Below are 24,911 nucleotides of genomic sequence, written 5' to 3' on the forward strand. Positions count from 1 at the left end.
ATGCACTCATTTTATTCCTTGACTTTTACAAGGCGTTTGACACAATTGATCAGCAATTTTTATTACAGAGTTTACATGCATTTGGTTTTGGAAATAAATTCATTCAGACTGTTAAAATGTTTTACAAAGGCATTAATAGTTCCGTTATATTACAGAACAATACTTCTAGAAAATTCTCCATCAACAGAGGAGTGAGGCAGGGTTGCCCAATTTCCCCATTTTTGTTTTTAATTGTTGTGGAACTATTAGCGATTATAATTAAAAATACAAATTTACATTAAATTATAACATTATTTAATAGAGAAATAAAAATATCACAATTGGCTGATGATACAACTTTATTTCTAAAAGATAAGACTCAAATTAAGAATGCAATCGAATTAGTTCAAACTTTTTCTGATGCCTCGGGTCTCCAGTTAAATATTACAAAGTGTGAAATTCCCCCAGTGCATGATTCTTCTGAACATTCAATGTTTAACATTCCACTGAAAGAATATGTTAAATATTTAGAAATTTATACATCTAAAAATTTGACAGTTAGACAGCATCTCAATTTTAATAACAAGATTTAAAAAACAAAAATGATTTTTGACAATTGGTTAAGAAGGGATTTATCTATTTTAGGCAGAATCCTATTAACAAAAGTAGAAGGTTTATCCAGATTAATTTTTCCTGGGCTGTCTTTATTTGTTCAAGATTCTACTGGTAAAGAAATTAATAGATTATTAGTTGATTTTTGCTGGAAAAATAAGCACCACCATCTTAAAAAAACTTTATTAGTTGGAAAGAAATCTGAAGGAGGTTTGGAAATGCTGGATTATGTAGACATGAACAATACTTTTAAGATTAATTGGATCAAAAGGTGTGTTATTGATACTGATTCAATTTGGTCTTTTATTCCACATAATATTTTTAAGAGGGTCGGTGGTCTTAAATTTCTTTTAACTTGCAATTTTGTACCATCTAAATTACCTATAAAACTGTCTAAATTCCATGAGCAAGCACTCTTGGCCTGGAAATTGTGCTTTGTGCATAATTTTTCTCCTCACAGAATGAAAATATGGAACAACGAATTGATTACAATTAAAGGCAAGAGTTTATTTTTTGAGAAATGGTTGGATCACGGGTTAAAGTATTTAAGTGATTTATTTGATTCATCTTTAAAAATTCACTCTTATGATTCCTTTTTGTCCAAATTCAATTTTCCTATAAAATTTAAAGAATTTTCTGTAGTAATTAAAGTTCCCTCTGGGCTTATTAATTTAATGTGCAGCCACCTGACTTATTATAAAGTTGAAAATAAAGATTACGATCTCCTTATAAATGGTAAATATATTTTTGATAAAAAATGTACTAACAAAGATATAAGACAAGTATTTAACGAACAAAAGAGAGTTACTCCAAGAGGGAAATTTTACTGGAATTCCATTTTAAGAGATGTTAATTGGAGGAAAGCATGGCTGCTCCCTTACAAATTTTGTATTTCTAACAAATTAAGAGAAATTCACCTGAAGATCTTACACAAAATATATCCAACTAATATGTGGCTTTCTAATTTTATGGATATTGGGAAAGAATGTTCCTTTTGTAACAACTGTGAGGAGTCTTTAAATCATCTGTTTGTTGATTGCCAGAGTGTAAAGTCATTTTGGAAAGATTGTTTTTTTACTTTTTCAGTTAAAATTAATCTAACGATAACACTGAATGTGAAAGAAATTATTTGCTACTTTGAGAATGATGATAAAAATATTCACAATTTTGTAAATTTTATCATCCTGAATGGCAAATTTTTCATTCATAAATGTAGATTGTCAAAATCTCCTCCTTTATACAAGGTTTTCTCTAACAAACTCACTAATGAAGTCTCTTAAAATTGTAAAAAATTCAAAAGCTATGTCTATTGTAAGATATTATGAATCTGTATTTGGCGTCTTGTGAATGTCTCTTTTTATTTTATTTTATTTTATTATTTTTCTTTTTATTTAATCATCTTTGGAGTTTATGTTACTCATGCCTGTTTTTGTTTTCTGTAATGTTATTTACATGTTCTAAATAAAAAAAATAAAAAAATAAAAAGTCTCTACCAGTTTGTTGTAGTCCTTAAAAAGTGATTTCTTTAACCCTTTCACGCATAGTGGTCACTACAGTGGACAGCTATTAAAAATGCATTTTCTTGAATTTGCACGGGTTTTTATGGCAAAGTTGCACATCAGCCTCTTCATTGGACCCTTGTGCATCATCCTATAAATTGCAATCAAGTGGCAAGCCTTTGTGTTTCGATTTTTTCCCCCTCCAAACCAAGATGGCCAAGGGTCAGTCAGACATGCCAAGTTGCTCCGGAATATCCACCCATTCCTTCTAATCTAGGAGACTCTTGTAGGTAAAAAAAATATTGCAGCATCAAGCAATATCTAATGAGTCATATCACAGTAAAATTTTCCAAGTTTTGATTTTAGATTGAGAGAAAACTCTGATTAATCACATGTCCACTGTAGTGGACGTCATGCATCAACTGCTATATTTCAGCTACAATTCATAATTATAATGTGAATATTGTTTTTGAAATTTAAAACTTAAAAACTTAATCTGCAGTGACTTTTTTTACTGTAAATAAATGTACTTGTATTATTAGAAAGTAATTTTCATTGACATCGAAAAAAGTCATGTGATTACATATGTATGACACTTGTAATGCATTACTTTATTTGTTAGATCAAAAAGTAATCTGATTTCATAATGCATGTTATTGTATTTGTTTTTTTACTCATAACATCAAAAAGTAATCTGATTACGTAATGCATGTTACTTGTAATGTGTTTCTTTGCTCATAACATCAAAAAGTAATCTGATTACATAATGCATGTTACTTGTAATGCGTTTCCTTACTCATAACATCAAAAAGTAATCTGATTATGTAATATGCGTTATTGTAATGCGTTTCTTTACTCATAATATCACAAAGTAATCTGATTACGTAATGCATGTTACTTGTAATGCGTTTCTTTACTCGTTACATAAAAAAGTAATCTGATTAGGTAATGCACATTACTTGTAGTTAATTACTTGTTAGATCAAAAAGTAATCTGATTAGGTAATGCACATTACTTGTAGTTAATTACTTGTTAGATCAAAAAGTAATCTGATTAGGTAATGCATGTTACTTGTAACACATTACTTTACTTGAAACATCAAAAAAGTTATCTGAATGCGTTATGCATGTTACTTGTAATGCGTTACCCTCAACACTGATCATTTCAGATGAGATTGAAAAAACGTATCGCTAGGTTTTCTCAGAGGAGGGCTATGATAGAAATGTGCATGTCCATCTTGAACATAATCAGAATTATCAGCTAATAAGGGTAAATCTCCATACTCTGGTGCACTGGAGGGAGCATCTGAGTGGTTTCCACAGTTGTACCTTGACAGACTGTAGAAAAATCTGATGGAATCACGTCCTCATGTTCTGATATCAAAGATACGTGAAGTGCAACTTGTATGAAGCTGTATGAAGCCTTTGCAATATTTTGCATTTATATTTTTTGTATATATTTTATAGTTTTCACATGATTTGATATAATTGTATTGATTAGTTCGTTAAATTCACATACTTTATGTGTTTGATTATTGTCTTATATTAAATCTAGTATATCTTAAGTTTAAACCAAATGCATGCTGTCCACTCAAGTGGACATCTGAAGATCTCTTTGAAAAATTTGTAAAAAAATAAAATAAAAATAAATTCTTGTTTTTCATGCCCTAAGAGCAATAAAAACACATAGGAAAAAAATCCTGACTGAGGATATCATAATTCATGCATGAAAGGGTTAAAAGCAAATATCTCCCTTTGCTTTGAGCTTTGAGCATCATAACTTTGCAGATGTTGTTTATGCTCAAACAGCAACATTACACACTAACTAAAGTTAGAAAAGTCAAATCATAATCAACCACCCCTTTAATGTGGCTATGCCAAAAAGTTTTACATTCAAAATGTCTATAAACTGCAGTAAGTTTCATGTTAAAGTATTTTATTATTATGTAAGTTTAATGCTAAAGGAGTGATTTTGATAGTTAAAGTGTGTGAAGGGTCTAACCGTGCAGTCGCTCCGCCCTGACTGAGATCAGACTTAGACAGGAAGTGAATTGAGAGGCAGAGAACAGGCCAGAGTTTCATACACACTTTCATGAAATAAACTCATGAAACATCAGCTGAGCTCATCTCTGAACAACACACACATCTGCCGCGCCGCAGACGGAAGAAACTCCGCGGATCAGATGAGATGAGATGAGCTTCTACTCTTCTAAACTAGTTTAACCAGCTCTACACACGAGGAGAAACGTGGTGAGCGTGCGTGTCTTTTTAAGTGTGTTTGTTACTTTACTCGGAATAGCGTTTCGTTTGATGTTGCGTTCGGCGGATGTGATCTGATGACGTGTTGTTACTGACTGCAAGTTTAGTTAAACTCATAATGACTGATGAGAGTGACGAACATCTGCTCATCCTGTGAGTGTGTGCCTGTTGCAGGACAAACACAAACATTTACTGTACTTTACCATGGTACTTTTCCCAGCAGCCCTAACAACATGACTTCATACTGGAATAATAATCAGTGGTCAATTATACCAGGACGTTTTTGTTACGACTGATTTACTTCCTAAAATATAAAGGCAGCTAAATATTTAAATTTCCTTTTATACTTTTGTTATTTTATAAATTATGCACAATTACATGCAACTAAACCTAACCTAATCTGGTAAAACTCTATTTTACAGTGATCTTGTTACACATCATACTATAAAAATAACAGTTCATTACATGCAACTAACTCTAAACCAAACTCTAATCCTACCCTGACACTCTATAGTAAGTACATGTGGTTAATTAATATCACTCAGTATTTAAATATATAATTACACTGTAACAAGGATAGCTTAAAATAAAGTGTAACCTAATGCGGTCACACTTTTATATTAAGTGTCTTTTACTATTTGTACTAACATTTAAAAAAATTATTTGATACAATGCACTTATTGTGTACTTATTACTTACTGTTTAAACATTGTAATGTATGTGTCAATGTGTCAATACAACATCAACACAACAAGTACATTGTACCAAACAATTATTATTTTGATGTAAGTACATATTAAAAACACCAGACTGAATGATTTGAGATTTAACCTTTTTGAAACAGTGTTTAGAAAGCGTAATGCAAGGTTAATAATGTCAAATTTAATTTAGGGCTGTGAAATTATTAATCACGATTAATAAAAGTTTGTGTTTACATAATATATGTGTGTGTGTGTGTGTGTGTATTGTGTATAATTATTTTGTATATATAAATACACACACATGCATATATATTTAAGAAAAATGTGTTATTGATATATAAAATATTTATATTTATGTATAATATAAATTATATATAAATATATATGCATGCAAATATTTCTTAAATATACATGCATATGTGTTTTTATATATACAAAATAATTATACACAATACACACACACACATATATTATGTAAACACAAACTTTGTTTATTAAACAGCCTTTATTAAACATTCTCAGTTTCACAGTTTCTTTATAGACGCATATGTTTGACAGCAGAGAGCCAATCACAGTGGAGTTCTCCAGAGGGGCGTGTCATAATAACATGTGTTTTCTGCAGGCGATGGAGCAAGAGAGTGTGGTTCAGTACGAGCCGGTGGCGGAGATCGGCGGAGGCGCTTACGGTACGGTTTACAAGGCTCGCGACAGAGACAGCGGGCAGTTCGTGGCTCTGAAGAGTGTGCGAGTGCAGACCAATCAGGACGGCCTTCCACTGTCCACGGTCCGAGAGGTGGCGCTGCTCAAGAGACTGGAGCAGTTCGACCACCCCAACATCGTCAGGTACCGAAACACACGTGTGCATGTGCTAATCGAAGGACAGTGACAGTCGTCACTCGTGCTTTCAGGCATTAAAAGTGCAGTAAGCAATTTCTGAGAAACGCTGTTCAAAGAGGAACGGACCGTGCGCTACAACAAACCTGTAGCCAATCAGCAGTAGGGGGTGTGTCCACCCATGATGGCGGAGGAGAGGGAGCCAATCAGCAGTAGGGGGTGTGTCCACCCATGATGGCGGAGGAGAGGGAGCCAATCAGCAATAGGGGGTGTGTCCACCCATGATGGCGGAGGAGAGGGAGCCAATCAGCAGTAGGGGGTGTGTCCACCCATGATGGGGGAGGAGAGAGAGCCAATCTGCAGTAGGGGGCGTGTCCACTCAGGATGGGGGAGGAGAGAGAGAGCCAATCAGCAGTAGGGGGTGTGTCCACTCATAATGAGGGAGGAGAGAGAGAGAGACAAGAGGCTTGTTCGACTTCATACAGCTCTGCGCAGACCGATCGGCGGCTGACTTGAAGCAGTGCATGCCGGTAAGAAATTTTGTCACTCTATTGTGAAGGCGTACAACTCACGGTCGATTTGCTGAGAGCGCTGGGTTTCTCACACACACACGCAAAGAGAAAGAGAGCGAGAGCCTTACATACCACACAGAATCGATGCGCTACATGTAAACGATATTCTTTGTTGTATTCTCCTGTCAAAATAGCTGAGTTAATTTTGAATTATTCAGCTTTTAAGAACAAGCGGTAGTAGGCGGAACTAATGCGCAAACGGCAATCTCATTGGCTGGGGCTCATCCCTGTTTTGATTTCAGCAAATCAGTTTGAGCGAACGCTGACAACGTGATTAATATTCATGAACCCAGCAGCTAATCAATCCTTAGTTTGTTGTATATTGTTATTAGGAGTAGAATTCGCAGTAGTAGCCTAGTATTATCTTTTAATAATATCTTTTAATTTTTTTTTTTTTTTTTTTTTTTTTTACAGTAACTGAATGACCAACAATATCACCAGTCCTTAGTTGAGTTAAAATGACAAATATGCATTCATACATGGTTACGAAGTTTTACTTCTAATTACTAAAGTTCTATCATTAAATAGTGCTTGATTATCATAATATCATAATATAATGCTTGATTGACTGATGTTAAGAGTGTATGTCCAGATATTTAAAAACATAAGCTGATTTGGTGAAATCATATAGCGTATTTATTTATATATATATATATATATATATATACACACACACACACACACACACACACACACACACACGAGGGAGTAAAGCGAGAGAGCCAATCAGCAGTAGGGGGCGTGTCCACTCATGATGGGGAGGAGAGAGAGACAATCAGCAGTAGGGTGTGTGTCCACTCATGATGGGGGAGGAGAGAGAATCAATCAGCAGTAGGGGGCGTGTCCACTCATGATGGGGGAGGAGAGAGAGAGCCAATCAGCAGTAGGGCGCGTGTCCACTCATGATGGGGAGGAGAGGGAGAGAAAGAGAGCCAATCAGCAGTAGGGGGCGTGTCCACTCATGATGGGGGAGGACAGAGAGAGAGCCAATCAGCAGTAGGGGGCGTGTCCACTCATGATGGGGGAGGAGAGAGAGCCAATCAGCAGTAGGGGGCGTGTCCACTCATGATGGGGGAGGAGAGAGAGACAATCAGCAGTAGGGGGCGTGTCCACTCATGATGGGGGAGGAGAGAGAGAGAGAGAGAGAGAGAGAGAGAGACAATCAGCAGTAGGGGGCGTGTCCACTCATGATGGGGGAGGAGAGAGAGACAATCAGCAGTAGGGGGCGTGTCCACTCATGATGGGGGAGGAGAGAGAGAGAGAGACAATCAGCAGTAGGGGGCGTGTCCACTCATGATGGAGGAGAGAGAGAGAGAGCAAGAGGGAGAAAGACTGTAGAAAGAGCAATGAATGAGACATTTTTCAAACTTAGTCTTTTGAAAATGCATCTGAAATAATAAACAAAGTGCCATGTAGTGTTGTCAAATATATTGATTTTTCGACATATATCAATCTGAATTTTTTTTGAAAACTATTGCGCATAATTTTACTCATTCCCACAGATTTTGTTCTCACAGCCAAAGTGCGGCACATAAAGCCGCCTCTCAGTACTAAATTGAGTTCTTTTCTACTACTTATTGCGCTTAAACAGTCAAATACACACAAAATAATGTCAAAATGCCAGTCATGGCGACTATTGACAAAAACACAGTTAGTTACATTATAAGTGAACGTAAACAGTTGAGAAAGAAAACGCATGTGTAACAGTATATTGGATCTGTGCTTCAGGTCTTAAAGTGACAGCAGTCTAATATTCCTGCTGACAATTATCAACAGTGTTCAACAGTAATTCTCAGAAATCGCTTACTGCACCTTTAAGCCTTCAGCATTTAAATGTTTTTTTTTTTTTACACAATTAGGTTGTGCTTTACATTTTCCTCAAAAGCTCCAGTCAAATTACTGTCATTAAATACTACAGTTATTTAAAAATCTGGAGTGAATGACATTTCATGTCTGGCTTTCAGGTGAGCACAGTGTCTTACATTATTCCTGCTTCATTATTCAATAATGTATGCCTGTGTTCACTAAAGTGATCTGCACTCGAAGGTCTTTTTTCCCTATTGTGCCGTATATCTGCGGGAAACGCTTCTGGAACAAGAACAGATGTGGGCGGGGCTTGATTTTGATTGGATGATTGGATGTTTGTGGTTTGCTATTGGTGGATCTCATGTGAGTGACAGGTTAAAGCCCCGCCCTTGTCATCAGAGAAGAGAAGAGATGCTGCAAGAGGAGCTTATTCTGATTAAAGTTTGATTAAAGTCGAGGAATGTATGAGTTACATTATTGTGCTCCTGTTAATTAAATTAACTTATGCTACATATTTACTTTGAATGGAAAATAGTGCATTAGTTATTCATGTATTAGAAACCACAACAACTTTAAAGTTCAATTCAAGTACTTCTGGCATTTCTTAATGGTAATGATCTACACACACGAATCACACTCTGATTCTTAAGCGAACACTACAGTTGGAGCGTCTGTGACGGGAGAACAGGGAAAACCTCAGACTTAAGTCTGTCTCTTCCTGAGCTTTATCCTGTTTCCGTTCAAGCGCCATCAACCAGGATGAGGAAAGTGCCAGGATGGTAATAAGGAACAGGTTATCACTGGGATCCTATTCAGGAACAGCTCAAGACAAGATAGAAATATACAGAGGAGAGAAACATGCACACACTAATACAACTGATACATTCCACAGAAATTTCAATTCAATTCACATTTATTCGTGTAGTGCTTTTCACAGTACACATCGTTTCAAAGCAGCTTTACAGAAAATGCATGAGTCCACATTACAATTTAGAGTGATCTGTTATCAGAGGAGACTAAGTTATGTATTTCAGAAATGTACTTGTACAAAATAACAGTTAGCTAAAAATAAATTAATTTAAACAATGTAATAATTGAAGGCAGAAACAATGAGCTCATTGAAGTAATGACTACTTGTCGGTTAACAAATGATTATGACATTTAGAAAAATACAGCATTGATGCATGTTGATTCAGACATCATCTGAAGGACGTAACAGGTGTGTGTGTGATTGTGTTGTGTGTGTGTGTTCAGGCTCATGGATGTGTGTGATCTGTAGTTGTGTGTGTGTGTTCAGGCTCATGGACGTGTGTGATCTGTAGTTGTGTTGTGTGTGTGTGTGTGTGTGTGTGTGTGTTCAGGCTCATGGACGTGTGTGATCTGTAGTTGTGTGTGTGTGTTCAGGCTCATGGACGTGTGTGATCTGTAGTTGTGTGTGTGTGTTCAGGCTCATGGACGTGTGTGATCTGTAGTTGTGTGTGTGTGTTCAGGCTCATGGACGTGTGTGATCTGTAGTTGTGTGTGTGTGTGTGTGTTCAGGCTCATGGACGTGTGTGATTTGTAGTTGTGTTGTGTGTGTGATCTGTAGTTGTGTTGTGTGTGTGATCTGTAGTTGTGTGTGTGTTCAGGCTCATGGACGTGTGTGATCTGTAGTTGTGTGTGTGTGTGTGTGTGTGTGTTTGTTCAGGCTCATGGACGTGTGTGATCTGTAGTTGTGTGTGTGTTCAGGCTCATGGACGTGTGTGATCTGTAGTTGTGTGTGTGTGTGTGTGTGTGTGTGTGTGTTCAGGCTCATGGACGTGTGTGATCTGTAGTTGTGTGTGTGTGTTCAGGCTCATGGACGTGTGTGATCTGTAGTTGTGTGTGTGTGTGTGTGTGTGTTCAGGCTCATGGACGTGTGTGATCTGTAGTTGTGTGTGTGATCTGTAGTTGTGTTGTGTGTGTGATCTGTAGTTGTGTGTGTGTTCAGGCTCATGGACGTGTGTGATCTGTAGTTGTGTGTGTGTGTGTGTGTGTGTTCAGGCTCATGGACGTGTGTGATCTGTAGTTGTGTGTGTGTGTGTTCAGGCTCATGGACGTGTGTGATCTGTAGTTGTGTGTGTGTGTGTGTGTGTGTGTTCAGGCTCATGGACGTGTGTGATCTGTAGTTATGTGTGTGTGTGTGTGTGTGTGTGTGTGTTCAGGCTCATGGACGTGTGTGATCTGTAGTTGTGTGTGTGATCTGTAGTTGTGTTATGTGTGTGATCTGTAGTTGTGTGTGTGTTCAGGCTCATGGACGTGTGTGATCTGTAGTTGTGTGTGTGTGTTCAGGCTCATGGACGTGTGTGATCTGTAGTTGTGTGTGTGTGTTCAGGCTCATGGACGTGTGTGATCTGCAGTTGTGTGTGTGTGTGTGTTCAGGCTCATGGACGTGTGTGATCTGTAGTTGTGTGTGTGTGTGTGTGTGTGTGTGTGTGTGTGTGTGTGTGTGTGTTCCGGCTCATGGACGTGTGTGATCTGTAGTTGTGTGTGTGTTCAGGCTCATGGACGTGTGTGATCTGTAGTTGTGTGTGTGTGTGTGTGTGTGTTCAGGCTCATGGACGTGTGTGATCTGTAGTTGTGTGTGTGTGTGTTCAGGCTCATGGACGTGTGTGATCTGTAGTTGTGTGTGTGTGTGTTCAGGCTCATGGACGTGTGTGATCTGTAGTTGTGTTGTGTGTGTGTGTGTGTGTGTGTGTGTGTGTGTTCTGTAGTTGTGTGTGTGTGTGTGTGTGTGTTCAGGCTCATGGACGTGTGTGATCTGTAGTTGTGTGTGTATTCAGGCTCATGGACGTGTGTGATCTGTAGTTGGGTTGTGTGTGATCTGTAGTTGTGTGTGTGTGTGTGTGTGTGTGTGTTCAGGCTCATGGACGTGTGTGATCTGTAGTTGTGTGCGTGTTCAGGCTCATGGACGTGTGTGATCTGTAGTTGTGTGTGTGTGTGTGTGTTCAGGCTCATGGATGTGTGTGATCTGTAGTTGTGTGTGTGTGTGTGTGTGTGTGTTCAGGCTCATGGACGTGTGTGATCTGTAGTTGTGTGTGTGTGTGTGTGTGTGTGTTCAGGCTCCTCGACGTGTGTGATCTGTAGTTGTGTGTGTGTGTGTGTGTGTGTGTGTGTGTGTGTGTGTGTTCAGGCTCATGGACGTGTGTGATCTATAGTTGTGTGTGTGTTCAGGCTCATGGACGTGTGTGTGTGTGTTCAGGCTCATGGACGTGTGTGATCTGTAGTTGTGTGTGTGTGTGCGTTCAGGCTCATGGACGTGTGTGATCTGTAGTGTTGTGTGTGTGTGTGTGTTCAGGCTCATGGACGTGTGTGATCTGTAGTTGTGTTGTGTGTGATCTGTAGTTGTGTTGTGTGTGATCTGTAGTTGTGTGTGTGTGTGTGTGTGTGTGTGTTCAGACTCATGGACGTGTGTGATCTGTTGTTGTGTGTGTGTTCAGGCTCATGGACGTGTGTGATCTATAGTTGTGTGTGTGTGTGTGTGTGTGTGTGTGTGTGTGTTCAGGCTCATGGACGTGTGTGATCTGTAGTTGTGTTGTGTGTGATCTGTAGTTGTGTGTGTGTGTGCGTTCAGGCTCATGGACGTGTGTGATCTATAGTTGTGTGTGTGTGTGTTCAGGCTCATGGACGTGTGTGATCTGTAGTTGTGTTGTGTGATCTGTAGGTGTGTGTGTGTGTGTTCAGGCTCATGGACGTGTGTGATCTATAGTTGTGTGTGTGTGTGTTCAGGCTCATGGACGTGTGTGATCTGTAGTTGTGTGCGTGTTCAGGCTCATGGACGTGTGTGATCTGTAGTTGTGTGTGTGTGTGTTCAGGCTCATGGATGTGTGTGATCTGTAGTTGTGAGTGTGTGTGTGTGTGTTCAGGCTCATGGACGTGTGTGATCTGTAGTTGTGTGTGTGATCTGTAGTTGTGCTGTGTGTGTGATCTGTAGTTGTGTGTGTGTTCAGGCTCATGGACGTGTGTGATCTGTAGTTGTGTGTGTGTGTGTTCAGGCTCATGGACGTGTGTGATCTGTAGTTGTTTGTGTGTGTTCAGGCTCATGGACGTGTGTGATCTGTAGTTGTGTGTGTGTGTGTTCAGGCTCATGGACGTGTGTGATCTGTAGTTGTGTGTGTGTGTGTGTGTGTGTGTGTGTGTTCAGGCTCATGGACGTGTGTGATTTGTAGTTGTGTTGTGTGTGTGATCTGTAGTTGTGTGTGTTCAGGCTCATGGACGTGTGTGATCTGTAGTTGTGTGTGTGTGTGTGTGTGTGTGTGTGTGTGTGTGTTCAGGCTCATGGACGTGTGTGATCTGTAGTTGTGTGTGTGTGTGTGTGTGTGTTCAGGCTCATGGACGTGTGTGATCTGTAGTTGTGTTGTGTGTGATCTGTAGTGTGTGTGTGTGTGTGTGTGTGTTCAGGCTCATGGACGTGTGTGATCTGTAGTTGTGTGTGTGTGTGTGTGTGTGTGTGTGTGTGTGTTCAGGCTCATGGACGTGTGTGATCTGTAGTTGTGTGTGTGTGTGTGTGTGTGTGTGTGTGTGTTCAGGCTCATGGACGTGTGTGATCTGTAGTTATGTGTGTGTGTGTGTGTGTTCAGGCTCATGGACGTGTGTGATCTGTAGTTATGTGTGTGTGTGTGTGTGTGTGTGCTCAGGCTCATGGACGTGTGTGATCTGTAGTTGTGTGTGTGATCTGTAGTTGTGTTGTGTGTGTGATCTGTAGTTGTGTGTGTGTTCAGGCTCATGGACGTGTGTGATCTGTAGTTGTGTGTGTGTGTGTTCAGGCTCATGGACGTGTGTGATCTGTAGTTGTTTGTGTGTGTTCAGGCTCATGGACGTGTGTGATCTGTAGTTGTGTGTGTGTGTGTGTTCAGGCTCATGGACGTGTGTGATCTGTAGTTGTGTGTGTGTGTGTGTTCAGGCTCATGGACGTGTGTGATCTGTAGTTATGTGTGTGTGTGTGTGTGTGTGTTCAGGCTCATGGACGTGTGTGATCTGTAGTTATGTGTGTGTGTGTGTGTGTGTGTTCAGGCTCATGGACGTGTGTGATCTGTAGTTGTGTGTGTGTGTGTTCAGGCTCATGGACGTGTGTGATCTGTAGTTGTTTGTGTGTGTTCAGGCTCATGGACGTGTGTGATCTGTAGTTGTGTGTGTGTGTGTTCAGGCTCATGGACGTGTGTGATCTGTAGTTGTGTGTGTGTGTGTGTGTTCAGGCTCATGGACGTGTGTGATCTGTAGTTGTGTGTGTGTGTGTGTGTGTGTTCAGGCTCATGGACGTGTGTGATCTGTAGTTGTGTGTGTGTGTGTGTGTGTGTGTGTGTGTGTGTGTGTTCAGGCTCATGGACGTGTGTGATCTGTAGTTGTGTTGTGTGTGTGATCTGTAGTTGTGTGTGTGTTCAGGCTCATGGACGTGTGTGATCTGTAGTTGTGTGTGTGTGTGTGTGTGTTCAGGCTCATGGACGTGTGTGATCTGTAGTTGTGTGTGTGTGTGTGTGTTCAGGCTCATGGACGTGTGTGATCTGTAGTTGTGTTGTGTGTGATCTGTAGTGTGTGTGTGTGTGTGTGTGTGTGTTCAGGCTCATGGACGTGTGTGATCTGTAGTTGTGTGTGTGTGTGTGTGTGTTCAGGCTCATGGACGTGTGTGATCTGTAGTTGTGTTGTGTGTGATCTGTAGTGTGTGTGTGTGTGTGTGTATTCAGGCTCATGGACGTGTGTGATCTGTAGTTGTGTGTGTGTGTGTGTGTGTGTGTGTTCAGGCTCATGGACGTGTGTGATCTGTAGTTGTGTGTGTGTGTGTGTGTGTGTGTTCAGGCTCATGGACGTGTGTGATCTGTAGTTGTGTGTGTGTGTGTGTGTGTGTGTGTGTGTGTTCAGGCTCATGGACGTGTGTGATCTGTAGTTGTGTGTGTGATCTGTAGTTGTGTTGTGTGTGTGATCTGTAGTTGTGTGTGTGTTCAGGCTCATGGACGTGTGTGATCTGTAGTTGTGTGTGTGTGTGTTCAGGCTCATGGACGTGTGTGATCTGTAGTTGTTTGTGTGTGTTCAGGCTCATGGACGTGTGTGATCTGTAGTTGTGTGTGTGTGTGTTCAGGCTCATGGACGTGTGTGATCTGTAGTTGTGTGTGTGTGTGTGTGTGTGTGTGTGTGTGTGTTCAGGCTCATGGACGTGTGTGATCTGTAGTTGTTTGTGTGTGTGTGTGTGTGTGTGTTCAGGCTCATGGATATGTGTGATCTGTTGTGTGTGTGTGTTCAGGCTCATGGACGTGTGTGATCTGTAGTTGTGTTGTGTGTGTGTGTGTGTGTGTGTGTTCAGGCTCATGGACGTGTGTGATCTATAGTTGTGTTGTGTGTGTGTTCAGGCTCATGGACATGTGTGATCTGTAGTTGTGTGTGTGTGTGTGTGTGTGTGTTCAGGCTCATGGACGTGTGTGATCTGTAGTTGTATGTATGTGTGTGTGTGTGTGTGTTCAGGCTCATGGACGTGTGTGATCTGTAGTTGTGTGTGTGTGTTTGTGTTCAGGCTCATGGACGTGTGTGATCTGTAGTTGTGTGTGGGTGTGTGTGTGTTCAGGCTCATGGACGTGTGTGATCTGTAGTTGTGTGTGTGTGTGTGTGTGTGTGTATTCAGGCTCATGGACGTGTGTGATCTGTAGTTGTGTTGTGTGTGTGTGTGTGTGTGTGTGTTCAGGCTCATGGATATGTGTGATCTGTAGTGTGTGTGTGTGTGTGTGTGTTCAGGCTCATGGATATGTGTGATCTGTAGTTGTGTGTGTGTGTGTGTGTTCAGGCTCATGGACATGTGTGATCTGTAGTTGTGTGTGTGTGTGTGTGTGTGTGTGTGTGTGTGTGTTCAGGCTCATGGACGTGTGTGATCTGTAGTTGTGTGTGTGTGTGTGTGTGTTCAGGCTCATGGATATGTGTGATCTGTAGTTGTGTTGTGTGGTGTGTGTGTGTGTGTTCAGGCTCATGGACGTGTGTGATCTGTAGTTGTGTGTGTGTGTGTGTTCAGGCTCATGGACGTGTGTGATCTGTTGTGTTGTGTGTGTGTGTGTGTGTGTGTGTGTTCAGGCTCATGGACGTGTGTGATCTGTTGTTGTGTTGTGTGTGTGTGTGTGTGTGTGTGTTCAGGCTCATGGACGTGTGTGATCTGTAGTTGTGTGTGTGTGTGTGTGTGTGTGTGTTCAGGCTCATGGATATGTGTGATCTGTAGTTGTGTTGTGTTGTGTTGTGTTGTGTGTGTGTGTGTGTGTGTGTGTGTGTGTGTGTTCAGGCTCACGGATATGTGTGATCTGTAGTTGTGTTCTGTTGGTGTGTGTGTGTGTGTGTGTGTGTGTGTGTGTTCAGGCTCATGGACGTGTGTGATCTGTTGTTGTGTTGTGTGTGTGTGTGTGTGTTCAGGCTCATGGTTGTGTGTGATCTGTTATTGTGTGTGTGTGTGTGTGTGTGTGTGTGTGTGTGTTCAGGCTCATGGACGTGTGTGATCTGTAGTTGTGTTGTGTGTGTGTGTGTGTGTGTGTGTGTGTTCAGGCTCATGGACGTGTGTGATCTGTAGTTGTGTTGTGTGTGTGTGTGTTCAGGCTCATGGACGTGTGCGCCACACTGAGAACGGACCAGGAGACTAAAGTGACTCTGGTGTTTGAGCATGTGGATCAGGACCTCAGGACGTTCCTGGAGAAAGTGCCGGCGCCGGGATTGCCCATTCACCAGATCAGAGTAAGACTCGCTCAAACACTGCGCTAGAGATTCGTCCAGTCATGCTGATCCAGATGATCATTGTGTCATATTTCACCTCTAACGTAGATCAAGTGCAAATGTTTGTTTGTGGTTCAAGGATTTCATTAGTTAGATGTACAGTGAAGGAAGTTTGAGTTTTCAGACTGAGGCGTCGTCTACGTCAATCCAACCTTTTCTGTCAAACCCTGTGGTGTAAAATATGATGATCTAACCGTTCATTTAAAAAAATCATTATTTAATTCAACAGTAGCATGAAAGCACTGCGCTAGTTTGAAGGAGTGCACTACCATTCAAAGGTTCGATGTTAGTAAGATTATTTATTTTTATTCTAAATATTTTATTTAGCAAGGATTCATTAAATTGATCAAGTCACAATAAAGACATTTATAAAATTACAAAAGATTCTATGTTAAATAAATGCTGTTGTTTTGAACTTTCTATTTAAATATGAAGCAGCACAACTGTTTTCAGCATTGATATTAATCATAAATGTTTCTTGAGCATCAAATCATCATATTATACTGATTTCTGAGGGATCATGTGACACTGAAGACTGGAGTAATGATGCTGAAAATTCAGCTTTGATCACAGGAATAAATTACATTTGACTATATATTTACATAGAAAACAGCTGATTTACATTACAATAACATTTCACTGTTTTTACTGTATTTTTGATCAAGTAAATGTAGCCTTGCGTCAGGCTGAAACTAGCAAAAGAGCTTCGGCCGGCCGACTGGGCGAGGGGCATCAGCAATTTCGCCATACAAAATTGCTTTCGTTAACCGGTTTTCATCCATGCGGTAGGTGTGGCCGGCCCAGCGTAAGCGACGGGTGCGCAACAAAGTGTAGAGGTCTGTTCTCTTGGTCTGGAAAGGATAGCCGAATTTGTAACATGATCCTTCCAAGTTATGCCAATAATTAAACGCAGACAACGAAAGTGAAAGGTGTTCAGACGGTGTTCATGTCTGCGGTAGGAGCACCAAGTTTCACTGCCGTACAGGAGGGTGCTGAGAATACAGGCCTCATAAACTTGGATTTTTAGGTGGAGAGACAGTGAATTGTTCTTCCACACTCTCTCGCTAAGCCTGCCGAAGGTTGTTGATGCTTTCCCAATACGGATGTCCAATTCGCAGTCTAGACTGTTGGAGGTGTCGACTGTGGAACCCAGATAAGTGAACTTTGTGACGTTTGTCAATACGCTGTTGTTGATGGTGATTGTGGGTGAGAGCATAGCAGGTTGGGCAAAGACCACTGTTTTTCCAAGGCTGATCTTCAATCCAAACTCCTCACAAGCAGCAGCAAAGGAGGAGCACATAGCCTGCAGCTCAGTCTCAGAGTTGGCAAGGAAGGCGGCATCATCTGCATATAGAAGTTCCCGAATATGGACGCAGTTGATCTTTGTTTTTGCACGAAGTCTAGCCAGGTTGAAGAGATTGCCAGAGCTGCGTGTGTGAAGTAACACTCCAGATGGGACAGGGAAAGCTCGGCGCAAGACAGCGGAGAAGAATATACCAAAGAGAGTTGGAGCTAGTACACAACCTTGCTTTACACCACAGAAAATTGGAAATTCCTTAGAGCGAGAGCCCTCAAACTGTATTGTTGCCTTCATAAGAACATGAAATTCTTGTATGATTTTCAAGAGTTTGGGAGGACAGCCCAGTTGACGGATGATGGTAAAGAGGCCGGACCTGCTGACATAGTCAAAGGCCTTTGTCAGATCGACAAAGACTGCATACAAGGGCCGACCTTGCTCAATGCATTTCTCTTGGATTTGGCGAACTGAGAAAATCATGTCTATGGTTGAACGACCAGGACGGAAAACGCATTGGCTCTCTGGGAGTATCCTGTTTGCAATGACCTGTACGCGTGGGAGGATGAGGCGGGCTAAGACCTTGCCAGGCTGGGAGAGAAGAGCTATGCCGCGGTAGTTGTTGCAGTCGCAGCGATCCCCTTTATTCTTATACAGAGTAACTATGTTAGCGTTACGTAATTCGTCTGGGATTCGTGCCTTCATTCCAGCAGATTGAAAAGAGGTGATGGAGTTCCACGGCAAGTGTGTTGCCACCACTTAAGAAGATTTCAGGTGGAAGCCCATCCACACCCCAGGGGCTTTGTTGTTCTTTAGAAGGCTTATGGTTTTTTTAACCTCATTGAGCGTGATGTTGTTGTCAAGCTCGAGTATGATTGGGAGTTGGGGAACAGCAGATACTATAGCAGCTTCACTAGCTGTTACAGGCTCAACATACAGGGAACTGTAATGTTCCACCCAGCGACTTAGCTGATCGTCAAGGTTTGTGAGTATTTCACCTGTTGCAGATCGTAGAGGGGAGGACTTCTTCACAGGAGGACCTAGAGCTTGCTTTAGCCCCTGGTACATACCACCAGTATTACCAGTGGCAGAGCAATGTTCTACACACCTGCAGATGCTTTCCCAGTAGAGGTGTTTTGCCTCCCGTGTTAGGCGCTGCACCTCTGAGCGGGTCTGTTTCCAATGAGCAATGGTATGAGGGGAGGAGTCTTGTTTGACAGCCAGGCGTGCCGCATGCTTATTCGCAAGAGATGGAAGGAGAGTGTCTGCATGACACCTAAACCAGTCAGGCTGTTTTCGGGTGCGTCTGCCGAAGCTGGAAAGTGCGCAATCCCTAACTATGTTACGAAAGCGCAGCCAGGCCAATGTAGCATCCTGGGTGGGGGCGGACAGAACAAAATTGGCTTGCAGCGAAGCCTGAAACTGTTGGCAGTTTTCCTTTGACTTGGTTGCAAGAATGTCGAACGTCGGAGACAGCTTTGGACTAGACAGGTGGATTCTCTTGGGATTGAGTTTAATCTTGCAGCGCACAAGTGAGTGATCTGTGTCACAGTCAGCAGAGTGCATGGACCTGACATGAGTGAGGACCTGAAGGTGGGTTTTTTGGATGATCACGTGGTCAAGTTGGTGTCAGCGTTTAGAGCGTGGGTGTTGCCATGTCATCTTGGACCATATTGAGCCTTCAAAAAAAGATGATGGGATGCACAGCTTATGTGTAGCGCAAAGCTCGAGGAGGCGCTGTCCATTGTCGTTCAATGAGCCCACACCATGTGGACGCAGCACATCTGGCCAGGCGTTGGTGTTACTGCCCACACAAGCATTGAAATCGCCAAGGATGAGTATGCGGTGGCCACGACTAATGTTGGAAAGAGTTTCACTCAGCAAGAGATAGAAGGAATCTTTCTGATCGTCTGACGAAGTTAGGGTCGGGGCGTAGGTAGAAAGTAATGTCACTGGACCCGCGGTGGTGTGTAGTCACAGTGATGACAGCCTGGGAGAGATGGAGATGGGAGTTTCAGTGAAACAGCAGCTTATTGCAGATGGCAAAACCCACTCCATGCTTTGGTTTTCATTGTCGGGATAGCCAGTCCAGTAAAACGTGAAGTTAGCTTCACGTACAGAGCCACTTCCGGTGAGCCACGTCTCGCTTAATGCTGCGATGTCCACCCTGAGTCGTAGAAGTTCCCTGTCTATAACAGCAGACTTCCGAGGATGGACTCCGTAGAGACAGGAAGTCACCCCGAGAGAGCCGACATTCCAACAAGCCAAGCGCAGTTGGGAGGCAGTAGCAGGATGACGACCGAGACGCGCCTGCCTAGAACGTGAGCCCTGCCGAGCAACGATAGCACCCCTGTTTACAGGGGGCTCCCGAGTTGCCAGTCGCTGAGAGTTTTTTCCAGACAATTCCATCGTAGTTGCTTGAAACGTCAAACGCCGGAGCAGAAAAGTTAGTGGATGAATGCATGCCCAGAACAAAGCATCCACCTCTGGACCCAGCACTGCAAGCACCAGCGGAGCACAAGTGTGCGACAGCTGGAGCAGTGATGGGTTGCCCCGCAGTACCCGCTAACTGGGTGTCGATCCCTGATCCCTGATTGTGAGACGATTCTTCCACTCAGTTATCTGCCATGGGAGACCGGTAGCTGAATCCTTCAATTGCGCTCGCACCATGACTGCCAACTCCTGCTGCCAAGATGGCATATTGCTATTTAACCCATAGGTGGGGTCTGGATTGGTGAGAGCCAGGGCATGTCCACACGCCGGTGGGCCATGAACTCAACACCTCTGGGGTTCCAGACTACTCCGAGATCCCTCATGCACTTAGCCTGGGGCCGCAAGGAACCCAGTTTGCCATGGTGCACCGCGTGGAGGTGGTATGAGAGTCTTGACCAACGAGACGCTCTAACCATCAGTGAGTTGGACTTACATAACTGCCTCCCCTTCACTCTCATGAGTATAGATGGCGGTAGCTGCTGGAAGCGAGAGAGACCAAGCACCTGAGAGCCAAGCAGCTAAGCACTCTACACAACTGCGCTGCGACACTACACGCTCGAAGGCCCTGTGTGACCAGAACACACCGCACCGCAAGCATGTAACCACTGACATAATAGATGGAAAAGACCATTTACAGCTTTTTAACAGTTATAGCGCCACCTATGGTCCGATCTCCATAAAATTGTTTACTGTGACCTCAAATTGAACCCATACACGTGTACTGAGTTTGGTGAAGATATCTCATTTACTTCTTGAGTTATAGCCATTTTAGTAAAATAGGCCCCTCCCACAACAATTTACCATATTTTAGTATTATTTACTCTGATTCTAGCATGATTTACATAGTTTACCATGATTTTATCTTAGTTTACCTTGATTTACCATATTCTAGCATGATTTACCATGATATACTACACTCTAGTATGATTTACCATTGTTTACTGTGATTCTGGCATGGTTTACCATAGTTTATCATGATTTATCATAGTTTACCATGATTTACCCTGTTCTAGCATGATTTACCATGATATACCACATTCTAACATGATTTACCATAGTTTATCATGATTTATCATGGTTTACCATGATTTACCCTGTTCTAGCATAGTTTACCATGATTTACCATGTTCTAGCATGATTTACCATCATATACCACGTTCTAGAATGATTTGCCAGGATTCTAGCATGATTTACCTTGATACACCACATTCTAGTATTATTTACTATGATTTACCATGTTTCTAGTGTGATTTACCATGATTTACCACATTACTAGCAATTATGTGAAGTGTCAGTGCAAATGAAGTGATAAACACTGACAAAATATGATTGTTATAATAGTTATTGTTATATAAGTGATTTTTAGAGTCTAAATATGAATGTGAGCACATGTGAAAAGACTTCATTATTCAGTAGAATGGCCAGCAGAGGGCAGTAGAAGACCACTTATTGGCTCACTTTCACTTTAAACTTCATTATTTTCACCAGTTTTCTGCACTAAAGCAAACCAGTTTTTCCATGTTAACTCAATAATGCATGCTTACACACACACACCCACACACAAATAAACATACACACACAAATACAAATATGTTTTTAATGTTTTGGGATATGTTATTGAGAAAATATATTTATTGGTCTATAGGAATTGCTTTGTGATCTAATAATATAAAAAAGAAAAGTAAAAAAAAAGAAAAAAAGATTGCTTTTTAAAGCATTTGTTTGTTTCCCAATACTGAAAACTAATGAAAAGGTCATGTGTAATCCTGCTGCTCCCTCTAGTGGACAGTGGTATTACAGCTTCCACCTTACAGTTGAAGTGATTGAATGAATTAATGAATGGGAATTTGTTTTTTCACTTATATCTCGGGAACCAGAAGGCGAAAACTCAGAGCACAGAAACACATTTTGAAACTCAGAGCATATATAGTGCTTGAGGAGCCCTGTTGAATGAGACTATCAAGGTGTTTTTGGGCGATTGGGGCCGGGAGTTATGACCGTTCAAAGGCATATATTTTGTGGCTTTTATCTCTGGAATGCCCAGGGCAAATTACACCACATTTGAATCGAAGCTAGCCAAGGAGGGGCCCTTTCCAACAAGCTCTCACACAAGGTTCGGGGTGGTCTGGGTCGGGAGTTACGGCCTTCAAAATCGGGGGTCCCCCGGACTAGCGATCCGCGGGGGGGCGCGCTCCCGAGGCCCACGACGACATGTTTCGATCAAGAGCCCGGAGAGGACCTTACCATCAAAATTTGAGCGCGCAGACACATTCTGTTTTTGAGTTATGAGTGAATTTGTATTGAGAGGCGTGGCTTAAATGCCGTTTTACTTTCTGTATTCTTGTAGTAATAGTCCAATAGATGAATTTTGACAAAATGTGATTGTAAATGTTAAAATAATGATTTTATAAAGTCTAAATATGAATTTTATAACAATATTAGGGAGTAGTATGATGAAATGACAGCAGCAGGGGGCAGTAAAATACCACTTATTGGCTTAATATGCCATGTTATTCATAATTTTCACCTTTTTTAACTGTTATAGAGGCAAATTTTGTCCGATCTGTCTGAAATTTTTCATGCTTGTTAAGAGTCACATGTTCTGACTAGATCTGAGCATTCATTTAAAAGATATAGGCTTTTGGGGACACTTGGTCAAGGCTACATATTGAAATGACCCTATTATAGCCATCCAAATGAAGAAGTTCAACTTTTTTCTGATAATTATTGATCTAGAGAGTCCAGAGAGCCCTGCACTGGTTTTGAACATTATTATATGAACATTATATGATTATAGATGGAAAACACCATTTACAGCCAATACAGGCAATTTACCATAGGAAATATATGGTTTTAAAGTGTTTTAACAGTTATAGCGCCACCTATGGTCCGATCTCCATAAAAAATTCCATGTTTCTTTAGCATGTTACACATATGCTCATCAATTTTTGTGAAGTTCTGAGTTTTTATTTAGGATTTATAGACGTCTGAGTGTATTTTGACACGCCCATTTTATAAATGACCCTATTACAGCCATCCAAATGCAAAAGTTCAACTTTTTTTGATAATTATTGATCTAGAGAGTCCAGAGAATTGTCCTAGACTGGTCTGGTTCCGATCGGGCTAAAAACCTAGGACTAGTTCGCAAAAGTAGGTTTTTAACATGTTTGCGAATATTTAATGAACGGTTTGATTGACAGCAATGGTTCTTGAGGCAAAGTTGTTCAGCATAAGGAGATCTATCAAATGATATGCATATTGTGTGGATGTGTGCAACACCACGTGATTACAGAGCTGTAAAACTCGTTAGTCCCAACTAGTGGCCGATTTCTTTTAAAATTCTTACAGACCTCTAGGGCCATGAGTCGAACATGCCCATTGGGTTTCGTTCCGATCGGCCTCCGTTAACCTTGTCTAATAGGTGCTCAAACTTCATTGGCCGATGGTGGCCATGTTTTTTAAGATACGCCAATGTCCTCATAGACATACATGGCACCTTGGACCAAGACACTGCATACCAATTTTCAAGTCAATCGGACGGTCAGGTGGTTATAGCCTGTTTTATGTTTATTTCATGTTATAGCGCCACCATGTGGCCAATCGCCACGATTTTTTTACTGTGACCTCAGATTGATCTCTTACACATGTGTACTGAGTTTGGTGAAGATACCTAATTTCGTTGTTGCGGCTCCTTTCTTCCCAGTCTGTCAGTAACGCTCTGTTTAGTTCCTGTCTCTATGAAGCCCCTCCTGAAAAGCACACTGTGCTCTGATTGGTCAGCTGGAGCAGTGTGTTGTGATTGGTCGGGCGATTCGAGTGTGTTTGGGAAATGTCCCGCCCTTTACCATAACCGCCAGTTTAACACACCACTAACTAACTCAACCAGGCCCCGCCCCTTTATTCTGCGCATTAATTATTATAATGAGGAATATTGTGACGTGTTCGTTCCTGGAAGAAACTCAAGACTATAATGGAGGCGTTTCAGGAGTTCAGAAACACTGACTCTGATATAGAGAAGAACTGGAACTTTTTCATGAACAAACAGCAACATTACACACTAAAGTTACTTGACAATAATTACACTGTAACAAGGACACAGTAAAATAAAGTGTAACCGGATGTGTGTGTGTTTGCACTTTGCAGGACTTGATGCAGCAGTTGCTGTGTGGTTTGGCGTTCTTGCACTCGAATCGGGTTCTCCATCGGGATCTGAAGCCGGAGAACATCCTGGTGACGAGCAGAGGACAGGTGAAACTGGCCGACTTCGGTTTGGCTCGGATCTACAGCTGTCATATGGTGCTCACACCGGTGGTAAGAGATGCATGGCTCGTGCACACACACACACACACACACACACACACAAACACACACACACACACACATCCGATGCTGTCTCTCCGCTCAGGTTGTGACGCTGTGGTATCGCTCTCCTGAAGTGCTTCTCCAGACCACATACGCGCACACACACACACACACACACACACACACACTCACGCACTCACACACACATTTGATGTTGTCTCTCCGCTCAGGTTGTGACGCTGTGGTATCGCTCTCCTGAAGTGCTTCTCCAGACCACATACGCCACACCTGTGGACATCTGGAGCACCGGCTGCATCTTCGCTGAGATGTTCAGACGCACGTGAGTCAGTGATGCTCGTAATGCAGTGTGTGTGTGTGTGTGTGTGTTTATGTGTGTATGTGAGAGTGCGTGAGTGAGTGATTGCGTGAGTGTGTGAGAGAGAAAGTGAGTGAGTGCGTTAGTGCGTGAGTGAGTGTGTGTGTGCGTTAGTGAGTGCGTGAGTGAGTGTGTGTGCGTTAGTGAGTGCGTGACTGCGTGTGTGCATGAGTGCGTGCGTGTGTGTGTGCGTGAGTGGGTGAGTGAGTGAGTGTGCGAGTGTGTGCGAGTGTCCGAGTGAGTGAGTGTGTGCGTTAGTGAGTGCGTGAGTGAGTGTGTGTGTGCGTTAGTGAGTGCGTGTGTGTGTGCGTTAGTGAGTGCGTGACTGCGTGTGTGCATGAGTGCGTGCGTGTGTGTGTGAGTGAGTGAGTGTGCGAGTGAGTGAGTGAGTGTGCTAGTGAGTGAGTGCGTGAGTGAGTGTGCGAGTGCATGC

The 24,911-nt window shown here is 42.0% G+C and overlaps 1 protein-coding gene across 2 annotated transcripts in view; it reads left to right on the forward strand.

Annotated features, from left to right (window-relative positions):
• The first annotated feature begins 4,105 nt into the window (after positions 1 to 4,105).
• cdk4 (cyclin dependent kinase 4) overlaps positions 4,106 to 24,911 on the forward strand; it is a 30,394-nt gene continuing 9,588 nt past the window's right edge. Inside the window, exons 1-5 of one of the 2 annotated variants that reach the window (XM_084101448.1) lie at positions 4,106 to 4,339; positions 5,672 to 5,892; positions 15,839 to 15,974; positions 23,944 to 24,111; positions 24,333 to 24,442. In XM_084101448.1, coding sequence (XP_083957574.1) covers positions 5,675 to 5,892; positions 15,839 to 15,974; positions 23,944 to 24,111; positions 24,333 to 24,442 — 632 coding nt within the window. In that variant the 5' untranslated portion in view covers positions 4,106 to 4,339; positions 5,672 to 5,674. Of the gene's footprint in view, positions 4,346 to 5,671; positions 5,893 to 15,838; positions 15,975 to 23,943; positions 24,112 to 24,332; positions 24,443 to 24,911 lie in introns of both variants that reach the window. The other variant, XM_084101449.1, reaches the window with a different exon arrangement.

Source organism: Abramis brama (assembly GCF_963993115.1).
Source record: "Abramis brama genome assembly, chromosome: 23".
NCBI classification, from domain to species: Eukaryota; Metazoa; Chordata; class Actinopteri; order Cypriniformes; family Leuciscidae; genus Abramis; species Abramis brama.